We start from the raw sequence: 25,496 nt of genomic DNA, 5'->3' as shown, positions 1-25,496 counted from the left end.
AACGCGAGGACAGGCGTAGGGATGATTTCACTCTACTGCCAGACATTGACCTTGAGGAGGCAAGTATGCTACAGGTTTCGGCTAACAGATGAGGTCCATTCACATCTAATGGGCAGGCCATATTAGACCTCGGCAGGATGCATGATCTCATTATCTATAATGGTCTTGACAGATGGCCCACCTCAAGTGGTTTCACGTGCTTTCCATATGGGGGAGGCTACAGCGTTGTTGATTACATCATGGGATCCTCTGCCTTCACATCTCGCATCACTGACTTCACTGTAGCACCTCTCCCTCCAAGGGCTGATCACACCTATCTTTTCTTTAGCATCTCCACTCCACATCACATAGCACCTTCCACCCCACCGAGTTCTTACTCCACCTACCAGGATATATGCTTTGACCGTGATCACTCACCTACTTACTCTGGCAGTCTGTACATACTTCTCGCTTATATTGACTTCATATCCCTTTTCAAGGATCGTGCTGTCCTGGTCACCCGTTCACTACACGAGGCTTCCTTTCACGCTTTCCCCCACACCACCCGCTCCACCTACCCGCCACCCCCTAGGACCGTACCCTGTAATAGCTGATACGATGATGAGTGTAAGACTTTACGCTGTCAACTCAGATTCGAAACCAAAAACAGTCTTCCGAGCGAACCAGATACGCTACGTGAGTACCGCAGACTGGTACCTAGAACGAAACTAGACTTCACTCGTCAGAACGAGGAGAAGCTACTAAAGATTTTGTTTAGTAACAACTCTAAGGACTTTTGGCAGAGATTTCTTAAAGGACGGTCCCCCTCACCACTCACTGACACTCAGGTCTGGTTTGATTATGCACACACACTCTATGACATCCCAAATCAGCTAGTCCCTAACCTCTCACATATGCCACGCCCCACATCCTGCACCCTCTGCGCTAGGGAGGGGTAAAGGATGCCGTAATAAAACTTCATAATGGCCGAGCGAAGGATCATGAGGGGCTATGCACTGGGTTCATTGCATATGGGATTAACCTCCTAGCCCCGATCTTAGACAAAGCTCTTTAATGAAGCTGTTTGTTTGGGGGAAAGCGCATGTGGACAAAACACTAGCTGAGATTCGGAAACAAAGTAGGAAGGTACAAGAAGAATGGAGGAAGAAGAATGGGAGAAGGAGAGAGCAGAATGGGAAAATGAGAGGACCAAGTACACACATTGGGGACTGAGCTACAACAAATGAAGGGCAAGCAAACAACATCAGATGGAGGCAACAAAGTTATGGATGAGCTCAAAGCAGAAAATGCAGCTCTTAAGAAAGAGATGGAGGCCATGCAGACTACATGAATGGTAAGCATGCTGAGTTCGCACAACAGCTCAACAAGGGAAAAGAAGTGATGCTTGAATGGACAGAAGTTGTTAAAAAGGGATCAGCAGCTCCCAAAAAAGAACTCAATAATGAGACACTAGAGGAAGAGAAAAGACAGGCCAGTAAAGCAATGAATGTCCTCGTTAGAGGTTTCACAGTGGGAGTACCCCAATGGCAGATGCTCAAGCCCTATTTGCCAAGATGGGAGTCAATCTCGCATGTTAGGCAGCTTGGAGGGTAGGGAAGACGGAGATACCAACAAGACCATTAGTGCTGAAACTCCGGACTGCAATCGATAGGTCCAACCTCATGAGCATGCGAGCATCCTTGAAAGGGACCAAAATCTACTTGGATGATGACCTCACCCTTCTACAGCAGAAACATAGAAGGGAAGGCATGGCACGGGTAATGGCGGCAAGGGAAGCAGGGAAATGGGCTGCCTACAGGGATGGCAAAGTGATTATTCGAGAAAGAGTTGACAGAGGGGATAAGGGAGAAGGGGAGAAGGAAGAGGGGGAACTATGACGGTGTCAGGACCGGGAGGGGAGTGCACAAAACAAGCTGAGTATGGCTGTATGGAACTGTAATGGTACCCTTTGGTCCGACCCAGGTGGCTTCCCGGTGGAGACATACATAGGCAGAGACATCATCTTCTACACCGAGACACATGAGAACCCAGAGAGAGGGCTTCCCACAGTGACAAGGTACATTTGGGAGTCAGCTCATAGGAGAGAACTGAGGAGAGATAGTGGAGTAAGAGGCTCTGCAGGTGTATCTGTCCTTTTCAAAACACACTTTAGACCACTCATATCTGTGGTACTAAGAGAGGAACATGCACATCACATATGGATACGAGTATAGCTACTAGATGCCCGACCGATCTTCATTGCAGTATGCTATTTCCCTCCAGACACGTCATCATATGCCCATGATGTCACTACAAAGGGACACAGTCCTTATGAGACGATACATGATGATATCATATAGTTCTCCAGACAGGGAGACACCCTCCTTCTGGGGGATTTCAATGCAAGGACGAGGGATAGGCAAGTAGGCTTACTTGACTTCACATATGAGAGAGACCCCCACATGATGTCAGAGTTAGATGCAGCAGAGCTTGGGATTCAAAGGCTTTCTTCAGATACTTCACATGTGACAGCATACGGACGACACCTACTGAGTTGGGAGCTGTCCACGACCTCATCATCTACAACGGCCTTCAGAAATATCATCTGGGGGATTCATATGCTTCCCACATGGAGGCGGGACTAGCACGGTGGACTACCTCTTGGGTCCATTGGCTTTTGTCTCACGGATACATGACCTCACTATACCCCCCCCCCCACTTGAAGCCGACCACTCATATCTGGCCTTCAATGTTCTTGCTACTACGCCAGACACAGGGAGAGTTCCTACCGCAGCCCGTACCCAGATCCACTTTGATCGTGCCCTTGATCCAGTGTATGTGTGTCACTTAGCTAGAGAGCTTCCAAGCCTATTGGAGGGTGAGTTAGACCTCGCCCACACCTCAGCCACCCTTGTCACAGTGATACAAGATGCTGCCACCAGATCCTTTCCTACAACCCGATCTTCACGTGTACGAGATGGGAAGATGCCTCAAAACCCCTAGTTTGATGATGAGTGCAGAGAGATGCGAGCCCACCTCACACGGGAGCGAACCTTGGGTCAGTTAACGTCACATGAGGCACACAGGATCTTTCAGCGGTTGACACGTCGCAAGTGACGAGCCTTCCTCACACACAAGATGGATGAGATCATTAGATCATTTCACGGGAGAGACTTGAATAGGGACTTCTTTCGGAGGGGAATCCACCCATCCCCATCACTGATCCGAGCGTGTGGCACACTTATGCATGCTCCCTATATGATGTCCCGAGGCAGACACCTTCAGACATGTCCTCTATGCCCAAGCCCACTACCTGTCACCTATTCACTATGCAAAATGTGCGGGCTACACTTTGCCGGCTCCACAACCGGAAAGCACAGGATCATGAGGGCCTTCAGACAGAGCACTTCGCACATGGGCAGGAGGTTCTAGCACCGATTCTTGCACATATGTTTAACCTTGCAGTTTGTCACAGCTTCCCACCAGCATGGAGCACCACCACTATCGTATCGATACGCAAAGCAGGAGACCTCATGGACACTGGGAACTATCGCACTCTCATGATTGGCCACACATTGGCCAAGATCTATGGATCAGTACTAGAGAGGGAGATCGGTAGTCATACAGAGGCATGGGGGCAGCAAGCACTAGGGCAGGCAGGATTCAGGAGGCAGCCTCTACTCTAGACCACATTTTCACTCTAAGGGCTATCATAAAGGAGGCGAGGTTCAGACATCAGAGAGTCTTTACACAATTAGTATCCCGATGATCGTCGCCATAGAGGTATCCCACCGATCGCCATCATCATCACCAAATCACGCCAGTCGCCGCCCAAGGAAAATCACACCGACCACCACCATAAAGGTATCCCTCCGATCATTGCCAAAGAAAGACACATGTTTCATAGACTTTCGAAAGGCTTTCGACACTGTCCCACGATCTCGCATGATCAGGAGACTAGAGGAGATGTAGATCCCAGAGACGCCGATCTGAGGTGTGATGAGCCTATATGAGTCAGTCAGAGGTAGGGTCCGTGCCCCAGGCGGTCTATCGGATTGGGTCGGAGAGCACCATTGGGGTGAAGCAGGGCTGCCCTCTCTCACCGACTCTCTTTGGACTCTAGATCGATGAGATCACATCTTTCATAGATCGCCTAGGGGGCGAGGGTTCATTACTAGGTGATCTCCTCATACAAATATTATTATATGCTGATGATATAGTCCTTATATCCTCTTCGGCGGCGGAGGGACTGCAGAGGCATTAGAGATGTTTTGCACAGAGACAGACTTGACGGCCAACCTTGGGAAAACTAAGGTTATGATCTTCAACACCTCACGAGCAGTGATTCGCCAACTTAGTTTCACCTATTGTAGTGAGCAAGTGGAGATAGTGCAGTCGTACACATATTTGGGAGCAGTCTTCACAGGACCCATCTTCACGATGACCCATGCAGCCCAGGCATGGCTCACACGACGGCATGGTACTTTGGCTAGACTAGAGCGACAGTGCTTCCAGGCGCACTTCCCAGATCCACCGACGAAGGGCTGGCTTTTTGACACACTAGTGCGACTGACTGCCATGTATGCAGCACCATTCTGGGGATGCGATCTTCTGAGGACAGACTAGAGGAGCTTCAAGCGGCTACAGGTGACGATGGAATCCAGGATGATCCGATGTAAGCCCTCAATTCCACATGAGATAATACAAGCAGAGTTTGCCATGACACCTCTCCAGGTTGATGCCATCTTTCAGACAGTGACTTTCATCCACAGAGTCTGGGACCTATCCCACTAGAGACTTCCAAGGTTGGCCCTAGAGTCATCCAAACGACTAGCAAAGAGCGGGGCAGACACATGGTATGCACGCATATCCACATGGCTTGCCAAGCACGGTATCCAGATGGACAGGCTTCGCCCCTTTCAGTACAGCATGGATGCGCCTCCTGAGTCGATCCCACGAGATGAGATCAACCGTATCATACGGTTAGACCTCCTCCAACTTCATACATCCCAAACTTGGGGGGAGGACCAGGAGCTCCCCACCACCAAGACCTAGTTTTATTGCGACCACTTCTTGAGAGTATCAGAGGAGTGATTCATCATCAAGCCCCAATATCTCGAGGACAGAGGAGTCTCCCATGCACTAAGGATTGCCATTGTTCAGATGCGGTTCTGTCCCATCAATTGAGGATCGAGGCAAGGAGAGCAACAGGTCTGCACGCTATGTACGCTAGGGGCGGTTGAGACAAAGGAGCATTTCCTTTGTGTTTGCCCAGCCTACTACGAGGTCTGCTATCTGGATGTGAGGTCCGTCGCCCCTTCTGGTAGCTATTGGATGCCCGATGAGCGCAACTGTAACCCCCGTCAACCATACTCCAGGTCGAAAATGGAATGTCAGTGAGTGTGATTTGTGTAATCTAATGGGTGTGCCGCATCTCGATCTTGGGGTCCCTGCCTCTCCTATTATCTGTGGCCGAGGGGTAACATGTTCCGATTGGAAGAACTCTATGATCATATTTTGGGATGGACTAGGTAAGGCTCCCTACTTCTGTCTCCATGATCTGATGAGACGCTTCCTATGTCGGACCGCCTCATGAATGAAAGCGGCCAAGCATCTTTAGTCTGGCTATCTAAAGAGGCCCTCGAATCCGTCTCTAAAAAGGCAGTGGTATCGTCTACGGATCTCATAGTAGACTGGGCAACGGAAGACAAAGTGCTCCTCTAATTCCAAGTCATGCCAATCACATAGTGTGTAGATACGACTCTCTCTGAGGATCCCATCTGCTCGCCCACTCTCGATACAGAGTTGGTGCGATGACACGCGGAACTGTCCAATGGCAATCCTGAGTGAGTGTGGTAGGTGGATTTGGGTGTACCCTGGAGGAATAGTGAAACCCTCCTCAGAAATGTGTAGGCACTGGTCTCGATAGAAACTGAGCTTCACAGGAAGCTCTATCTGTGCCAACCAGGTCGTGAATGTGTGTAGCTGTAAGAGATCCTATCGGATCATCGGGTTGAACCCGTTGCCCCGAAACGGTGCAAACGGGGCATCAATGTTGTACTGAAAGAGAGGCGGCCTGTCTATATGGAAACCCAATCTCTCAAACCATTTGCATGTGTGCGCATACCAGCATCTCTTATCACCTTGAGCTGCCGATGCCATTAAAGATGCTAATGCCAACCAAGGTAGCCTGCGTCGCCCTACAGTACATGAGCCATATGCTCACATGCGGTATAGATAAGTGAGTCTGAAATGCCACATCTAACTACAGTGGGGAAGCCCTCAACTCAGCCTAAATGATCTGATGAGGGACATATGCCTTGATGCGGATCATCCGTGACAACAAGAGAACTGTAATTTATCCACTCTGTGTCGGATAGATCTGGCTCCCTGCAAGTGCTGCTGTACATGCCCGCAGTTCGGACCAAGGAATCAAAAATGAGAACTTGGTCTTGAAAATGTGAATGGAAGCATTGTCTCTCCAGTCGGGCAAGGGAGGCATATCCTCTTCAACACCTCACATGCAGTAATCCAACGACTCAGTTTCACTTATTGAGCCGAGCCGTGGAGATAGTGCAGTCCTACACATTTATTTATTTTTTTCAAAGAAAGTCCTACATGTATTTGTTGGGAGCAGTCTTCACACGACCCCTTTTCACCATGACACATGCAGCCCAGGCACGACTCACACGGGGACGGGGTGCTTTGGCCCGATTGGAGAGACAGAGTTTCCACGCACACTTTCAAGATCCACCAACCAAGTGTTGGCTTTTCGATGCGCTAGTGCGACCAACTACCATGTATGCAGCACCCTTCTGGGGATGTGATCTACCGATAGCGATGTCAAAGAGATTTGAGCGGCTACAAGTGACCATGGGATCTAGGATGATTCAGAGCAAGCCCTCAGTCCCGCATGAGATAGTATAGGTAAAGTTTGCCATGACACCACTACAGATTGATGCCATCTTTCAAACAATGACTTTCATCCAGAGTCTGGGACTTACCTCATTGGAGACTACCGAGGTTGGCTCTGGAGTCATCCAGGAGACTAGCTGAGGGTGGTGCGGACACATGGTATGCACGTATATCCACATGGTTTGCCAGACAAAGGATTCAGATGGACAGGCTCCCCCCCTTTCAGTATAGTTTGGATGCACCCCCTGAGTCGATCCCGCAAGATGAGATTAACCATACCATGCGGTTAGATCTTCTCCAGCTCCACACGTCTCGGGCTTGGGGGGGAGATCAGGAGCTCCCCACCAAGACACAGGTCTACCGTGATCATATCATGAATGTCTCAGAGGAGGGATTCATCAGTCAGACCCCTATATCTCGAGGACAAAAGAGTCTCACATGCATCAAGGATCGCCATTGGGCAAATGCAGGTCTCATCCCGTTAGCTGAGGATTGAGACAGGGAGAGCAACACGTATACCTAGAGAGCAGCGGACCTACACGCTATGCACACTAGGAGTAGTTGAGACAGAGGAACACTTTCTTTGCAACTGCACAGCCTACTACGAGATCTGGGGGCGATATCACTGCCTCTATCAGGATGGGAGTGGCTTCGGCCCACTATCACGATTGATCCACTTCCATGGCCAGGTCTGCATTGGGCTCTATTTGCTTGAGATCCGACGACATAGGGAGACCCTCCTACGACATATCAAAGAGCAGCAAGAGGCCATCACACCACAAGATGTAGAGGCTGACCACACACAGCGGCACGTCACAGATTTCTAAGCATTCGAGTCAACTCCAGGACACAGTGGGGTGGAGGAGGAGGAGCTAGCTGCTATGCAGGCAATCTAGATCACCGAGAGAGGATTGCAAAGGCCATCCACGACACGGAGAGCGCCCAGAGCACACTCGATTGAGGTTCGCCCTATCACAGCTTTCCTCAAAGGAGACTGCTCGAGACGAGGGGTCACTCTGAACATAGCTCAGCGGGTTCAGAGATCGAAGAGACCATGTCCCCCTCCGACACCACAGCACGAGACAGTTAGACAGACTTAGATTCGATACATTTTTGCCACTCATAGACAAGCCACCACAGTGCCGGGTTTCGGTTTCTGAGTTTCCGTTCTAGTTCCAGTTCCCAACCTACTTCAGATAGCAGATAGCACATGATATGATATATATTTTTGAACTTGATTTTGCATGAGCCATTGAGCTCTTTTTATACTCAGCAAAGGGTCTTAGTGCGCCCTTTGCCTCAGCCCTTGTGGCCTGTATGAGTTTTTCCCCTTTGGTGTCACCTTGTCCCATAGGCCCGCGAGGCCTCCCGTGGACCTCTCTCTCTCTCTCTCTCTGTCTCTCTCTCTCTCTCTCGCTCTCAAATACACATATACACACTAAGCACTCTCAAAAGAGTCAAGAGACGGGTGACAACTTGTACTAGGGCATTTCGCCCGATGCACTAGTGTTTTGCCCATTTCGACGAAACGTTTCTAAGCGTTTTTGCCACCATGGTCCACAGCGTCAGATAGCTCGATAGATGTAGATCCGAGATATCCTCGTAGCTCATCAAAGAGCCACCGTGGTGCTTGGTTTCTACTTCTGAGTTTCAGCTTTCAGCTTGATTTCCGCTTCTAAGTCCCAGCTTTGAGCTTGTATTTGAGTTTTTTGATTGAGCCCTTGAGTTTTTGAGCCTTTTATTAGCTTAGTAAGGTACTCAGCAAGAGCCCTAGTGCGCCATTTGCTTCAGCCCTTCCAAGCTTGTATGAGTTATTTTCCTTGGTGTATTCCCATAGGAAATTCTGGACAAGCCATGGACAGGAAGACCCTCATGAGCACTAGAGCGACTCTCAAAGAAAGCAGAATTTACTTAGATGACGACCTCACTCTCCTACAACAGGAGCACCAAAGGGAAGGTATGGTACGAGTAAGCAGGGAAATGGGCTGCATATAGGGATGGTAAGGTGAGCAGGAGAGAGAGAGAGGAGGAGGAGAGGGAAAAGGGAGAATTATGACGGTGTTGAGCCCATGGGATGAGTGGACACACTGGATTGAAAATAGCAGTGTGGAATTGTAATGGCACATTATGGTCTGATCCGGGAGGTTTCTTGGAGACATACAATCATAGAGATATGATTTTTTACACTGAAACGCACGAGACCCCAGAGAGAGGGTTGCCCACAGTATGCTGATGACATAGTCCTTATATCATCTTCAGTGGAGGGGCTGTAGAGACATCCGGAGGCCCTAGAGGTGTTCTGCAGAGAGAGAGACTTGACAGTCAACCTTGGGAAGACCAAGGTTATGCTCTTCAACACCTCACACGCATTGATCCGTCTACTCAGCTTCACTTATCGTGGTGAGCCACTCCAGATAGTGCAGTCCTACACATATGTGGGAGTAATCTTCACAAGATCCATTTTCACGATGACCCATGCAGCCCAAGCACGACTCACACAGGGGCAGAGTGCTTTTGGTCGGCCTAGAGAGACAATGCTTCCAGGCACACTTCGAGGACCCATCGACGAAGGGCTGGATTTTTGACACACTAGTGCGACCAACTACTATGTATGCAGCACCCTTCTGGGGGAGTGATCTACCAAAGATAGAGTGGAGGAAATTTGAACAACTAAAGGTGATTATGGCGTCCAAGATGATTCGGAGTAAGCCCTCAGTTCCACATGAGATAGTCCAGGCAAAGTTCGTCATGACCCCTCTACAGGTTGATGCCATCTTTCAGACAGTGACATTCATCCAACGAGTCTAGGACTTACCTCAATGGAGACTACTAAGGCTGGCCCTAGAGTCATCTAGATGACTAGCAGAGAGTGGAGCAGACACATGGTATGCATGTATATCCACATGGTTTGCCAGGCACGGTATTCACATGGACAGGCTTCCCCCCTTTCAGTACAGCATGGACCCTCGGCTCTAGAAGAGGGGTTTCCCTCAAAATGGCAGCTTACCAGGATTGTACCCATCCAAAAGGGAGGGGACAGCAAGATGCCAAAAAACTACTGCACAATCATGGTGACCAGCAAATGGGCGGGGCACAAGGAGTTAGGGCACCATCCTAGGAAGGTTCCATCCCAGCAGTCAATAGTGGACCATTCAAAACGATGTCCAATGTTTGTGTGGGTGCAACTTTGAGTGTACTGTTTTTCCACCCACCCGAAAATCTTTACGATGACTGTATTGGCCTCTATGTTGTTCTCCAGACATTGGCCAAGGAATGCTCCGGTCGAGGCTAAAATCTCTAAGGGAGACAATAAGCCTGGCACTCTGCGCTGCAACAGCAAAGATAATCTCCCCAAAAGTCCTAGAATTAGGATTGAGGCGTTCTAACCCTACTGACTAATGTCAAGAACCTATTGGCCCACTGATTTATTTTTTTGAAGATCTTATTGCTTTGTCCCTAAGACTTTGCATGGGACCACACATCTGCTTTGTCCTAAAGATCTTGGATAGGAGTCTGCTAATTACCTGTGAAGGCAAGATACTAATGGCAGTGGGGAATCAAGGAGAGCTGCCATATGGGCCCCTTGGACCGGACCAAATGTCACTGCACAACTCACTTCCCACAAGCTCCTCCTGCATCGCTGCTCCACGAAGAGGGACCACGTGTGAGGAGAGGAGGAGGGAAAGAGGATGAAGGAGATACAAGGAGAAGGGAGAAAGGAGAGCAACATCCTCGTGGTGGTGGTGTATGTGTTATGTGTTGCAGTTTTTGTGCCTGGAGGTTTGTGTGTGTGGGTGTGGGTGCATGTGTGTGTGTGTGTGTGTGTGTGTGTGTGGAAGGGGCGGGGGGGGGGGGGGGGGAGGGGCTTGGAGTACAAACGAGGGAGACAATAGGGGTGGGATGCAACCCACAGGTAGAGGAGAGGGCGCAGAACAACTGCAATGGGGGGGAAGAACAGAAGAAGAGGAGCAGCCTTGGGTTGAGCTCCCTATGCCTTATTGGCTAGGAAGTCCAGCAAATAAGACATGGCCAGGGGGTGAACAGCTGAAGCAAGAGGAGTCAGTAGAACCAGACCACAACGTCCTACTGGATGGGGTAAAGACAAGGACGCAGAATGCAAGAGGGAAGGAGGTGAAACAAGCCAAGAGGGTGGCAAAGGCCCAGGGCAGCAGCAAGCAAGCCTGTACATGGTGGGAAACAGCAGATTGAACAACAGGAAGGGAGGGAGGGGAGAAAGTCGGGGAGAGCAGGGAAGGCACAGGGACAGCAAGGGTGAAGAAGGCAGACACTGGATGGAGCAGAAGCAGGGGTAGGCCGAGTCTTCTTTTGAGTCTAAATTCCACTCATTTGGAACATACGCTAAGTGAAGAAGCTGTGATAAAGAAAAGCAGCGTTAGGATCCTAGCATCTGCAACAATCTGTCTTCATTAAAATTAGATCATAGACCAATCAACCTAGCAGTTCATGTGTGTCTACAAAACTCCACATACTTCTTCATTTAAATATACAAAACAGCATGAAAAGACTTTAGAAATATAATATTATCGTATGAAATAAAAATGAAACAGACTCACATAGAGCACAAGCTTCAGTTCAGTTGCAGTCCATTTGGTACAGGAACACACCTGGTGCTATATAGCCACTCTCATTTGCTTCGAACACAAAATTCTTCAGTTTGGATCTTCTTATCTGTCTCAATCCCGAGACATGTGCTGCCAGTTTCTCATCAAGAAGAATATGACTTGAATGCAAATTACAGTGCACAATTCTTTTTTTCCACCAGACATGATGCAAGTATGCAAGTCCCTGAGCAACATTTAGAGCAATCCGTAGTCTCTGAAACAATTGCAGGTTGCAAACAGTTGTTGGGTTGTGCAGATAATTCTGTAGGTCACCATTCACATAGAAATCAAGAACCACTAAAAGCTCCTTAGAGGTGGAACGCCAGTCGAGCACATTGACAATATTTTGGTGGCACATCTTTGCAAATACTCTGCATTCTTTCAAGGAGCGTTGAAGTTCAGATGGTTTTCCATGTATCCTTTTCACTGCCACAATCTTCTCTCCCCGCCATGAGATGCTTTCAACCAAAAAACCCTTATAAACTGTAGCTCGATCACCATTACCCACTACATTATCTTCTTTAAAGTTTTCAGTGGCACGTTTGAGAGTCTGCATTGTAATTCTTGGATGCCATGTGGTTAGGTGGAAACAATACAAACATGCAACCACTGCTGAAAAGCGTGTTTCTATACAATCAACAGCACACTCGTACCTTTCAATAAAACACAATCGCAAAATGAGCAGAATGACTATAGAAATGGCCATGGTGGCTAGAAATGTTAGGCCCATGGCTTTTAAAATATGTAGAGATCGTAAAAGCAAAACTCCAAAATCAATGTGTGTAGCATTTTGTTGCTTTGGTAACTCAGCAATACAAGGCATATCTATGACAGTCCCGCAAAGGTCTCTGTTGTTTAGAAAACAATCCTTTCCCAGGGTACGAAATAGAGAGTTATCGGGCACCTCACCAGACAGGAAATTGAAAGACAGATTCATTCTTCTAAGAGAACTTAAATCTGCTAGTGATGTTGGAATATCACCAGACAGCTTATTTCTGGATAGATCTAAAATGGAAAGTGACAGAATCTGCCCTATCTCAGGCGGTATCTCTCCGGAGAGATTGTTGGATGACAGATCCAACTCAATAAGAGCAAGCATGCTCATCCAAGCAGATGGTATACTGCCAGATATTTGGTTTACGGAGAGGTTTAAACTCATCAGGGATTCACAGCCACCCAAACTTTGAGGGAGTTCGCCAGACAGCAAATTATCAGAAAGATCAATCTTCTTTATCCACTTCATCTTACCAAGAACCACAGGTACCATACCAGTAAACTTGTTGTGTGAAAGATCTAGATGACCAGTCAGTCCTATCAGATTGCCAAATGAAATGGGAATTAATCCGGAAAACTTGTTCTGAGACAGACTCAGATCCTCAAGAAGGGCCAAATTGCCAATAGTCTCTGGAATAACCTCACTCAGTTGATTTGAGCTCAAATCCAATACAGTCAACAAGTTAAGCAGACCCAGTGCACCCGGAATGCATCCAGATATGGCATTGTTTTGAAGCCTCATTACAATAAGAGAGCTCGATTTTGCAACCTCCTTGGGCATCATTCCCCTGACCTTGTTGTATCCAAGATTCACAACCCGCAGTTTTCTCAGCTTTGCAAAAGGAATCAGTGATATATCAATATCTATATTATTGTGTTCAAGGTTTAATGTCTCCAGTGTTCTACAAGCTCCAAGATCATCTGTCAGTCCTGTATTTACAATCAAAACAGAAGTCTCGATTACAGTTTTAAAACTCTCTCTCTCTCTCTCTCTCCCCCCGCAAGTTCCGTTCAAGCTGAGCTTAATTTGCTGTAGGTGTTTCTGAAACCATTGTTCTATTTTTAAGCATAGATGGGCACCAGTAAGTTGGTTGTAGCTCATTTCTAGAATTCGCAGCATTTTGCCGTTGCAAAGACCATTTGGGACTGCTCCAAAAATGGTATTGCCGCTAAGGACGATCAATTCAAGGGAAGGAAGATCATTGAACGTAGAAGGAATTCTGCCATCCAGCTCATTGAAACTCAAATCCAGAGATACAAGGGTTTTGAGTGTTCCCAGCTGTAGAGGAAGTGCGCCAGTAATAAAATTCGTGGAAAAGTTTATGTATCTAAGATGTTGAAACCTTGCAAAACCGTCCCACATAGTGAATTCGAGTTCTGAGTCAACGAGAGAGATAGCATCGACCCAGCTTATCGACGCATCTCTCCCACATGTGATCCCGTTCCAAGTACAATAGTTTTCTCTGGCGCTGGGCACCCACGAAGCGAGAACCCCGCGAGGATCGTTCTCCACGACGTTATTTCTGAAGTCTAAGAGTATATCCACATCCGCAGCAAGTGCTGGAGGGGATGGACGTACAAGCAACAGCAATGAGAGAATATAGCGGATAGCCGGAATGGGGCATAAGGCCATTCAGGTTAAATTATGCACGGTTGTTAAAGAAGCGAAGGTAGTTTAGGGACGGGGTTTCATCAGTTAGAGGTCTTCGTCTTCTCCAGGATTCAGAGACTCCTTGAATCTTGAACACAGACAGCTCCCGATTAAGGTATTGCAGCATCTGTGTATCGCCACTGATGAAATTTGAAAGAGTCTTCTGCGACTGCATCTTCAAAGGATGGAAGGGAGCGCTTGCGTCGTAATTTTACGTCTGGTTGATTGCATCGAGTCTGGGATCATTCGCCATGCTGTGAATCATACAAAACAACAACGAAGAGAACCGAGGAGCTCAGTGCTAGGCTCGCGGTTTTTCACAAAATCATAACTCAACAGTAGAATTACAACGGAAAAATGTGATTGGAGGTTGGAATGGAGCCTAGAGGCTACATGCTGAAAGTCTTATTAGAAAAGTCACTCTCGCTTTCTTGGCTAAGAGTTCGTTGCTAAGAGCTCTTCACTCCCGAGGGGTGGTTTGCAACTCACCCTCTTCTTCTTGTCAATGCTGACCCCCTCCGTCGGCTCCCCCCTCCTCCGTCAACTTCTCCTTCCGCCTCCTCTTTCGTCTGCCCTCTTCTGCCTCGCTCCCATAACGTTTCCTTCTACCTTCCATAATCACTCCCTCCCTCCCATAACGATTCCTTTGATTTTATGCACCAATTTTCACGAATTTACGAATCTGTGTAGATCTAACGCTACGTGCGAATGCAGATACAAATAACGCAAAAAATTACGAAGCTGTTGCAACAAATCCCACCGAAATCTGATGCCGGAATGCAGAGATTTAGAATTTTTGAATTTAGAAGAACCTTGGGATTAGGATTATAATGAAATCCTACGCAAACATAGGGTTGAAATGCCTTTGAAGGCAGTGCTCCCCTCCTTTCTCCTCCATGGCAACTCGACCCTGTGCTGCTCCATTCACTTCGCATGCCCCTCCTCTCTGCTCCGTGGCGGCTTTACTTGATGCTTCCCTTTCTTCTGGTCCATTCAAGCCACATGCTCTCCCCCTTGGCTTGCATGGAGGAATGGCGATCCTCTGGCCTTCGGTTATGTAGTGAATATGACGATGAGTGGTGCTCTGCGAACCCTAACGGACGGATTTCGTTCATGCATGTAGAGTATTCGCGATGCCTTCTGACGGATGGGATTTTCTTCTTATTGTTTATCTTTATAGATCTTCGCAAATACAATCATTATGTGCTGACATTCCACTAAGTGTGTGCATAAGTTCTTGCTCACCGGCAACTCTTCAAAGCAATCCCTCCAACTTTGTTTTGCAAACGACTGCTCTTGGTTCATGTTTGCATTCGAGCAGCATATGTTCGACTTCTTTGATATTTTTGGTGTGGTTGGCAAGCAGTTACTAATACCTTGCATGATCTTCACTCAAGTCTACACTGTGACTGGCATATGGAGAAGATTCAGGAGATCCGCTGTGATAAATACGCCAACAGTGTCTAACAGGCAAGTCGATTTTTGTTTGGGTCGGATTGATGTAGAAGAAGGATTCTCTGTTCTCTCGTAGGCTTCTATATATCAAGGTGGGTCTTTTCTTTCCCTGCATGTCGCATCAACATTTATCTTTTCATTCTGCTATTCTCCTCCTCTGGCTTTGGACGTCATAATGGGAGATATCGAAGGTGTGAGTTCTATTTGTGGTTGATGTACTCAGTGTAGCAGACTCGTCCCTTTCCTACTTTCTTTGTGAATGGATGTCAGCTAGAATGTTAATCTTCCCGTTACTTTTCAACAGAACTTCAACAAGAAGAAGTTTTGGACATCTCAATTGGAAGCTTCTTTGGAGGAACAATTAGTCAATAATGAAAATAGGAGCTTGAGGCATATAAATGCTGCCTTCAAACATTATTCACATCGAAACGCATACAATCATACAAAAAAACAGAGCTATATGAAAGAGCAACCAAAAGTTGCAGCTCCTAAAAAATACAAATTCAACAATGTGATGCCAATTCTCCAATTCGTAGCAGCTGCAGTGCAAGAAAAAGATCAACAACAAAACCAACCACGAAAAAGAAAAAGGTCCATTGTTATCGTTGAAAATGTCGACAAAAATGAATATTTCTCCACGTTTAGAAATGCATTTAAAAGTGTTCTCAATACGTAGAAGCAACTAGAGACGCACCATGTTTCATGTGAGCAAGTAATTTTCAAGAAGCGAAACTTTTTCTTAAAGAAGGAAAACTATCAATGGATTACTAAAAGGCGAAAACACTGCCATCTTACTTTCAAAGTTTCTTGAAGAAGGAAAACTATCAATGGATTACTAAAAGGCGAAAACACTACCATCTTACATTCCACCAAAAGCATTTCATATATGCCACAAAGCTATTGAGAAAATAGGTTGCCCAAATAATTCACACCTACTTAGACAACCAATACAAGATGTTTCTATCTTAATGAAATAGAGGAAAGATTAGTGTCTCCAAGAATACCTTCCACACAAATAAGGAAACTCACTTTCGATGGCCAATATGGTGTGAAGGGCAGCACTATTAATGTCATGGCTGACACAACAAAAGTTCAAAACTTCTTGCCATGCTTCATGAACGATGATGCCAAAATGATAATTGGTATCAAGGAAAAAATGGAGTATAAGTCAAGTTATATAATTGGTAATGTTAGACCGTTGATTCTCATGGTGCAACGAACAAACTATTGCTAACCCCTCTTTACAAAAGCAATAATGTAACCATAAATAATGAATGGTACAATCACCTACACACATTAAAAGAACAACAAAGCACATATCCAAACAACATAACAAGACAGGTTACAAGAAGAAGAGAAGGATGAAGTTGAGATAGACACTTTGATACACAATCTCATCAGTGTAGAGCAAGTCCTAGAGTACGTGACAATTCTGCAATTTGTGGTGCCTTGTGTAAACCAAAAGCCATTGGGATTATTTTAGGACAAGCACAGTGAGGAGTTGAATTTCCCCACACTATTCTTTGGTTCATCTAGGCATATTGGAAACTTGAATTTGTCGTACTTAGATGTTTTGAAATGGGAACTAACACACGAGTCATTTAAATTTAGTCAAAACATATCAAATCTTTTCTTTAAATCAATAAAGGTACTTATCCATCAAGTGATGCAATCTATATGGGTCCGCTTACATTAAGGCATGCTGCACAACACAAGTCTTTTTACAAAGGATGTCATGAACAGTACAAACATTGAAAATGTTATGTAGTCACAAATAGGCAGTAGAGACTTCGAATCTTTGAGAACTTGGCAAATTACAAAGAGAAGCTACATAAGGAGGCATTCACAATGATGGGGCAGATAGGACCTTTGGCCTTCGGCCTTCTTTATTACCTTTTCTTGTGCAGAGCACTTGTGGAAGGCTCTCGTGTGTTGTTTGAAAAACCACTACTCCTCCCCAAACAACAACACTGCAAATATGGACTTAGCAAAAGTTGTGAGGCAACTTATTAGGGAGAACCCCTGATGTGCACAAGATATTACAAACCACAAGCTCGAGACATGATTTCCATGCTCAAGGGTAACAACTCTATACTAGGGAGCATAAAATATTACTTCTTTGTAACAGAATTCCAAAGTAGAGGTAGCCAACACAAGCATGGGCTTTTGTGGATCAAGAATGCTCCTTCCTTCACTCACAACAATGAGCTTAAGATTTCAACTTTCATCGAAAAGTACATAATGTGCGACAAGGATCCTTTAAATAACAATATCAGAGACATTCAAACACACAAGCACATATCCAAAGCTTTTGTGGGTCAAGAATTGGCTTTTGTGGGTAAAGAATGCTCCTTCCTTCACTCACAACAATGAGCTTGAGATTTCAACTTTCATCAAAAAGTACATAATATGCGATAAGGATCCTTTAAATGCAATATCAGAGACATTCAAACACACAGGCACATATCTACATACACCAAAGATAACAACAAAAAATGTTGACTCCAATATCCAAAACTTTTGTGGGTCAAGAATGGGCTTTTATGGGTAAAGAATGCTCCTTCCTTCACTCACAACAATGAGCTTGAGATTTCAACTTTCATCAAAAAGTACATGATGTGCAATAAGGATCCTTTAAATGACAATATCAGAGACATTCAAACACACAAGCACATATCTACATGCACCAAAGACAACAGTAAAAAATGTTGACTCCAATATCCAAAGCCCCCACTCTATCAAACCATGATAACTCATGCCTTTGAATTGTGTCGATAAGCAAAATTACAAAGAAATCTATCCAAGAATATGTTCTATAGTGTGCTCTTCATCGTTTGCCATGACTACAATAGAGGAATGGATACAAGCATTAGTAGCAACATATATTCGCTCCATAAGATCACCATTAACAAAACCAACATTGTCCTGAAAAAGGCAACCAAAATATATGTTTACAAATGCTTTCAATAGGATCCATATGGTGCAATGTCATATTGCATTTCATATATCACAAAGATGGATAACACAATAACCACAACTTATAGACTATGAAAGAATGTATGCGAGAAAGTACAAACACACAAAATAGAATGAGGAAAATGGGAAATGCCCAACAAATGAGTGCCTAGCTAGCATCCTTTATGACATTGTCATTGCATCGCACATAACATCGAGAGAGTTCCAATTTATTAATACAAATGAGCCTAACAACATAGCATTAATTTTAAAAGGAAACATCAACTACAAAAGTTAGATAGCAATTCCACTAGCATATCATGTGACACAATCATTAACAAAGTACATCAAGTGCCAAAGCATGGATTACCATTTTTTTTCTTTAAATCATGGAGTACATTTGCCTTGCCTCCTGGTAAAAAAAGATGCAACCCCAAGATTATAAAATTTGTGAAACTCAATCACGTGAAAGATCCAAACAATGATTACTATATTCTCCATTTAAAGTTAATGAGTTCTAACCTCTAAAACAATTCAACACTAACTCGCACAAGAAGCAATTATACTATATAACAAAACGATGTTCAATTTCAATTATGATGAATTGTTGCAAAATGATGAGGACATTGACACCTTCAATATCTCAAATGATATAGGAGACAAACACATTACAAAAACCTTAAATGAAATTGAAAGTAAAATAATATTGGATCAGATATGCCAATCCTCCAAAAACTCAAAGAATTGACATTTTAATCATACCTACTAAAAAACACATACTATTAGGCAACAAAAAGTACTTTAACCAAATTAGAAGCCTTAACAAAGAGTAGAGGGATATATTTGATGATGTGATTTTCCATAAGAGGATCCTCCCATCTAAGAAATTCACCTTTTCCTAACTAGTGGAGTAGGATGGGAAAAACATATCTTTTGCTTCTGTTTGTCCAAGGACAACTCAGATATTATAATCAAAGACTATTATCCAATGGCAACTTGCCCAAGGTTCTTTTGCTTGTGTACATAGGCAAGGTAGCTTACAACATAAATGAGACCACTATATATTCAGCTTTCTATCCATAGCAAAAACCTCACATCCCTCCCATGGGTGAAACTAGATACTTTGAGTGTACCATACAAGTGAGTTCAATTGCTTGTCTTTGATTAACTTTACCTCACGGGACGAAGGACTGAACTTCATAGACCTTGGCATGCAATCTTTGAAGGGGAGTTTTGATGAGCATTTGGCAATCTTGATGTCATATCTTGTGGGGATATCTATCAAGTAAAGCTAGTGAAAGATGCATGAGAGGTCAAACCAAATGAAGACACTTTAGCCTCTATAGCTAATATGTATTGAAGTAATAAAGTAAAATGTTATGAGCTCCAAATAACAATGAAACAATGAGATAATGCTTTCATAACAACTTTGAACTCATTTAGGAAATGTGCTCATACGCAAGAGCAAATTGATTACATAAACAACAAATGCTTCCACCCCCCACCATAGGATCACACTTTCCCACACCTCTTCTCCACAAACATGCAGATGAACAAACACAATGAGTTTGTCCCACAAACAATGCAAGGCAGAAAATATACTCTAAAACCAATAGATCATTTTATTGAGACACTCTACAACAACAGTCAAAAAATATTGGGTGACCCTAAGGCAACGGATGGTCTTAGAATAACCATAGAGATAAAAGAAGGCATGATCATTGAGCTATCTTTTGGAAACATAAACCAACAAGACAAGCTTGTCAATGGGGCTGACGGAGTCTTCAAGAAATCTCAACATTCAAAGGGAAAGATATTGTTCTCGCACGCTAAGATAGGGTTGACTACAAGAAACAACAACAAAGATGCATACAAAGGACAAATACACCACAATTGGACTCCTATCTTTGGAATTGCAAAAGCAGTCCAAATACGGCCATAAAAAACTAGCATATAATGCAAGAGCAATTTCCCATTCAACTAGCCATAGCAAGGACAACACACAGATCCCAAGGCCTCAATGGAAAGAGTGGACTTCTCTCCAAAACCTGTTCATGGGCATGGCCTTGTCTACACTGCAATATCACGTGTCAAAAAACTTGAGAATCTTTGCTTGTTGGATCCATTACAAAAGGAAAACTTCAATGTTGACAAGGATGTCCAAAGTGAAATGGACAGACTAAACACTACAAAATGATGACACATTGAAAGAACAAATATTCTAAACCTAAAGTTTCAACATAATTATTCAACCTTTGAACACAAGATCTTTCCAAAAATTTAGCATTGATATTCAAGGAACAAAACATCTTATACAATCAGATGTGATTTGCTTACAAGAAACCCAAGCACATAACTTTGAAGCATTCATGCCTGCTAATTTTCAAGCAATACAAAATTTGCTGAATAGAAGTGTGCTTGTCAAATATATGAGTTGCATGGCATACAGATCATGCAATTTGCTAAATAAAAGTGTGCTCCTCCATCGTTCAAATATATGAGTCGCATGGATATGAGCCTCATCAAACCTCCAAACCATCATTGACAAATATAATTACCAAATGCATATCAATGACCAACATATGAAAGCCTCCTTGATCACATATGGACAAACATACCGAAAGAGCACAAGATCATTTTTCCTAGTTCCTCACAGCAACGAACCTAGAAACAGCAACAAACTCGTGTGCATTGCAACTTCTTTAAGATTTCTCAATAGCTTCTCTTAAATTTCTTGTGCAACCACTGTGCCTTGTCCAGGGTTTCTTAAAAGCTTTTCTAAAATTCAAAAATGTGTGAGAGTGGTAGGGAATGGGGGGGGAGCATATTGGGCAAGGCTACATTGGAGAGGGTGCCATGTGGCAAGCCCTTCACGCCAATTCTTATGTTATTTCTCATTTTTGTGAGCTTTGTGAACGTGACATGTGTAGAGAGAGAGCATAAAGTTCTAGAGAGAGAACAATATCCAATTATATATATAGATATAGTTTTGTAAAAATATCACTGCTTTCATCACTATCATGGACTTCAATTATTTCCTCTTTGCTAGGCCCTCTTTCTCCTTAAACACTTTTCTTATTGATTCCAAACTTAGCATTAATAGGCATATTTGTCGTGTTTGTTTTGATGTACAATATGTCTCCCATTACAAATATAGGGATACACCTCCTTTCATTAGAATCATCAATATTTCAACCAAAAATCTTGGATTTCCTCTTGTAATATCTATTTGTGAAACCTAATCTAGTGAAACTGAATCTAAAGTTCTATCAACTCTAACCACTAACCTCTTTATCAAGGGGTAGTAGGATTCGATGGGCCAGTTTAGCACCTTTTCCTCTTCTCTCTTTTGCAAAGTGCCCAAAGAGTTTTCAAAATTCACATTGGTTATGTTAGTCCACAATCTCAACCCTTTATTTTAAAAAAAGAGTTGTCTAGTCATGAAGTATAATGTGGTTATCAGAGATATTAGGGTCAATACAACATAACCCTACTCTTAGGACCTCGACTATCATGCTTGCCTTTACTACAAAAGAAGGCAAACTAGGAAGAGGAGTGATCTCTATGACAAAACCAAAAGAGGCTCTAATCATGGCCAAGAGTTAATCAGACCTAAGAAGGTTAAAGAATTTGATAAAGAAGGAATTAACATGTATGTCCTTATCCATTGGGTCAAATCACACTCAGAATGTGAAAGAAAGATCATATTGCAACTAAATGCTCAAGGGGGACCCTAAAGCACCATAGTTGTGACTCTTGAGAGAAGCCTCTTCCCAATAAATGAATGCTTGAAGGATGTGGAGAGAAGTCAGAGGGAAGTGCAACAAGCCTCCTATCCCTAGCTAGAACCCTGGAGAGGTGGGATTGATGAATGCATGCAAAGAGGAACATAGAGTTCTCAAGTTGCTAGAGCTCATCTTTGGAAAAAGTGCATGTTTTCATGGATGGTGGAATGGGGTGAGGATTGGTTGAATAGGTAGCCATTTACCAATCTTAGATGGAAGGCCAATTTGAAACCTTTTGGAGGTCCTTCCATCACTTGCAAGAATTACGGAGAAAAGGAAAAGGAAGAAAAGTAGGTGAAAGTAAAGAAGAGAGTGTATGTGAGTTGTGAGAGAGAGAGTGGGTGTGTGTGCATGCGTGCATGCATGCATGCACTTAAGACAGATGAGTCTTACAAAAAGCATGCATCATAAGAATATGTTCAATTGAGCAAGTACATACACTATTCCACATGCATTTGTAAATGGTATGCTATATTTAGTTAAAAACTATACAAAATGTCACTAGGGTAAATAAATAATACATAGGTTGGGATAAAGGGAAACCTTGGAAGAATAGTAATGGTGGGTAGAGGGATTTAGGCAAAAAAACGTGCAAAAATTTCATGGCATGATTGGATATAGATAAAGAACACTTTCAAATGTTTTCAAATAACAAGGTAAGAACATAGAAGAAAGTCTGAAAATCTACATGCACCATGGCGCAAATGAAATAAACTAGTATTTTTTAACATATATACATGTTTTGGAATTTTTTAATGAAACATCCATCGAATGTCACTTTTGTTGAGTGCCTCTATTAAAAGTTGCTATAAATAAGACAATATTATTTGGCTGCATCATGTGTTACACCATTGAGAAAGCTGGAGCTCTCAATATGCAATCCAACACTTGTGACCTCAAAAGGTGTTACGAACATTTTCTTTGCATGGCCCATCTCTAGATCTAGATCCGCTTCTCACCCGAGTAGGTTGTGGGGTTACAAATGGTAGAATTTCAAATTGAGTTTTGGCAGATCAAGAGGCCCCTTCTCAAGAACTTTGTCATCCATCTCACCCTGAGCAAGCCCTTTCTCCTTTTGATTAGTAGGTCCTTGTTCTTGATGGGTGGCCTCTATCTCCACCCTCACTCTCTTACAAGCAAGACTTTGACTCCATTTCAACTTTGGCTGAAACTTGGTAGAGTTCATACCTTCCACATTTATTGATACTCCTTTCGCAATCCTTGTTTAAAATAGTGTTAACCTCAATAAGTTTGGGATTGTTTCCCTAGTGAATTTCCCTCCTCTTGCTCTCCTTCAATACTTTAGCAAATTATCTTTGTAGGAGGAGTTGCTTTTGTCACACCACCACGACAAGGAGGCTATTTTGGGCTACTTCCTCCAATCAATGAGGATTGTTATCTGGAACAAAGGGTCTTGGTAGAATTCCTCGTCATCATAGAAGATAGTTGATTCATCCATCAACTTCATCCAGGTGTTATTGGGTGTCCTATTAATATTCTCTTTATGTAGGAACACAAGTTGGATGGTAGAGCCTATAAAAGGTGTCATAAATTTCTTTTTTATCACACTTTGGATCTCTATCTTTTGGCACTAGGGGAGAAACTTGTATTTTATTTCTAGATTCCTTTCTTCCCATAGTGGTCAAACATGAGATCATCACTTACTTTTGATTGGTGTAAGGAAGGCTAGTCTTCTCAACCTTTATGCCCAATAATAGAGAGGAACATGTTTTATTTTAGAAGGAACTGCTATCTTGGGCCCCCCTTGCAAGATCTTGGATTTTTTGGGGTGACTTCAACATGGTGTACTATAACATGAAGAGTACAAAAGTTCTATAAAAAGCCCTACTTATAAATTGGGATCACATTTTAGAACAAGAAATACATATACTGAACATGATTTGGAACTTACAATCTAAAATCAATGGTATAGACCACTTAATCCAATTAAATGGAAATTGCAAACTCCTTTATATTGATACAAAAGACATAAAAAAAGATTAGATTCATCATAGAGTGCACAATTACAAAATTGTAGAATACACACTTGGAAACAAAGATTGTAAAGACTGTAAAAACTCTGTGTATATTCAATCATGGATTCCATAATGTAATCTAAAGTCATCTTAACAAAAAATTACTTCTCAAACCATACATATGAGAAGTTAAGAGTTCCACCCCAACAAAGGTGGCTCTTCATCTCTATAGAGATACAAAAGAATGCTCTTATCCATTAGGTTATATTGCATATGTATTTATTAAGCATATTCGGAGTATATCTATCTTCATTTATCACTGGCACACCCATTGGTTGGAACTTGGAAAATATTTTAGACTTAAACCCACCCATATGTGTTAACCCTATGGCAACAAGGACCAGAATTACAATCTAGAGCAAGCAAGATGTGTGTGCATAGAGTAACGACAAAGCTCTGCTTATAATATCTTGAGATTGAAAGATGGTATGATGAATCTAGATAGGAAGCATCAAATCTGGCTACCACCCTCAATCAGGCTTGACTACAACACTCCACAGCTGCTTGGTTCCTTATGGAATGTGTTTTTGGTTCCCCCAAAATCTATTGAAAATGCTACACCACTGCTTGGAGGATTAGATCTAGCGTATGTCTATCTACTTTGAGTTCTTCAATGTTTTCCTGGACATGCTTCTTCCTGATGAGCATCCTAAACATTCTCTTGTCTTCCCTGTCCTCTTTGCCTACCCACCACTCTCTTATGTATATGTTTGCTTGCTGTGTTTCACCTAATATAAAAAGGGAGAATAGAAGGCCTTCACTCACTAGAGATAGTTACCTAGGATGCTTTCCTTTTAACTCAGTGAGGACAGAGACTCTTGGATAGATGATGCTTTTGATTATTTGTTTTATGCGCTCCTATTTTCTTAGTTAAATGAAATATATAAGATACCAATTCATGCATAGATTGATGGATTTTATGTTGATGATGGGCATTGGATAGAGGTGGGACTATTTGCATTGCCCCAAGGGCCCCACTTCAAATCACTCTTCATGGTTGTTGAGCCTTGTATGCATGCCCATTTTTCCTCTATCAAGACTCCAAATGGTTGGAATGTAAGAGGATAACCTTTTAAAGATACTATTATATATTTGAATGTCCATATGCAAGCTAGTGTGCTATTTGAATGTCCATATGCAAGCTAGTGTGCCTTCATCTCTAGATGTGGCAACATCGATGATCCCTCACTGGTGTTAGTGATTTTTAGCACTCCATTTTTAGTACCAAGAGATATGAAATTTTGAGATAGAATGTTGGTATACATTAGTAGAGTTAAAGGCCATGTGGAGGAAAGAACAAAGGCGGTCTATATACTGTTGAATT

At 43.4% G+C, this 25,496-nt stretch overlaps 1 protein-coding gene across 3 annotated transcripts in view; it reads right to left on the bottom strand.

Moving 5' to 3' along the window:
• Positions 1 to 15,437, bottom strand: part of LOC147891703 (uncharacterized) — a 34,109-nt gene extending 18,672 nt beyond the window's left edge. Inside the window, exons 1-2 of one of the 3 annotated variants that reach the window (XM_087388613.1) lie at positions 14,784 to 15,437; positions 11,520 to 13,220 (exon numbers count right to left, since the gene is read on the bottom strand). In XM_087388613.1, the coding sequence (XP_087244739.1) occupies positions 11,520 to 13,220; positions 14,784 to 14,865 (1,783 nt within the window). In that variant the 5' untranslated portion in view covers positions 14,866 to 15,437. Of the gene's footprint in view, positions 1 to 11,519; positions 14,258 to 14,783 lie in introns of those variants that run through there. The other 2 variants (XM_087388612.1, XM_087388611.1) reach the window with 2 other exon arrangements.
• Positions 15,438 to 25,496: the final 10,059 nt, after the last annotated feature.

This window comes from Dipteris shenzhenensis, chromosome 17 (assembly GCF_047967505.1).
Source record: "Dipteris shenzhenensis isolate YYH24624 ecotype China chromosome 17, Dip_SZ_1.0, whole genome shotgun sequence".
Taxonomy (NCBI): Eukaryota; Viridiplantae; Streptophyta; class Polypodiopsida; order Gleicheniales; family Dipteridaceae; genus Dipteris; species Dipteris shenzhenensis.
This window is presented reverse-complemented; position numbering and strand designations above follow the sequence as displayed.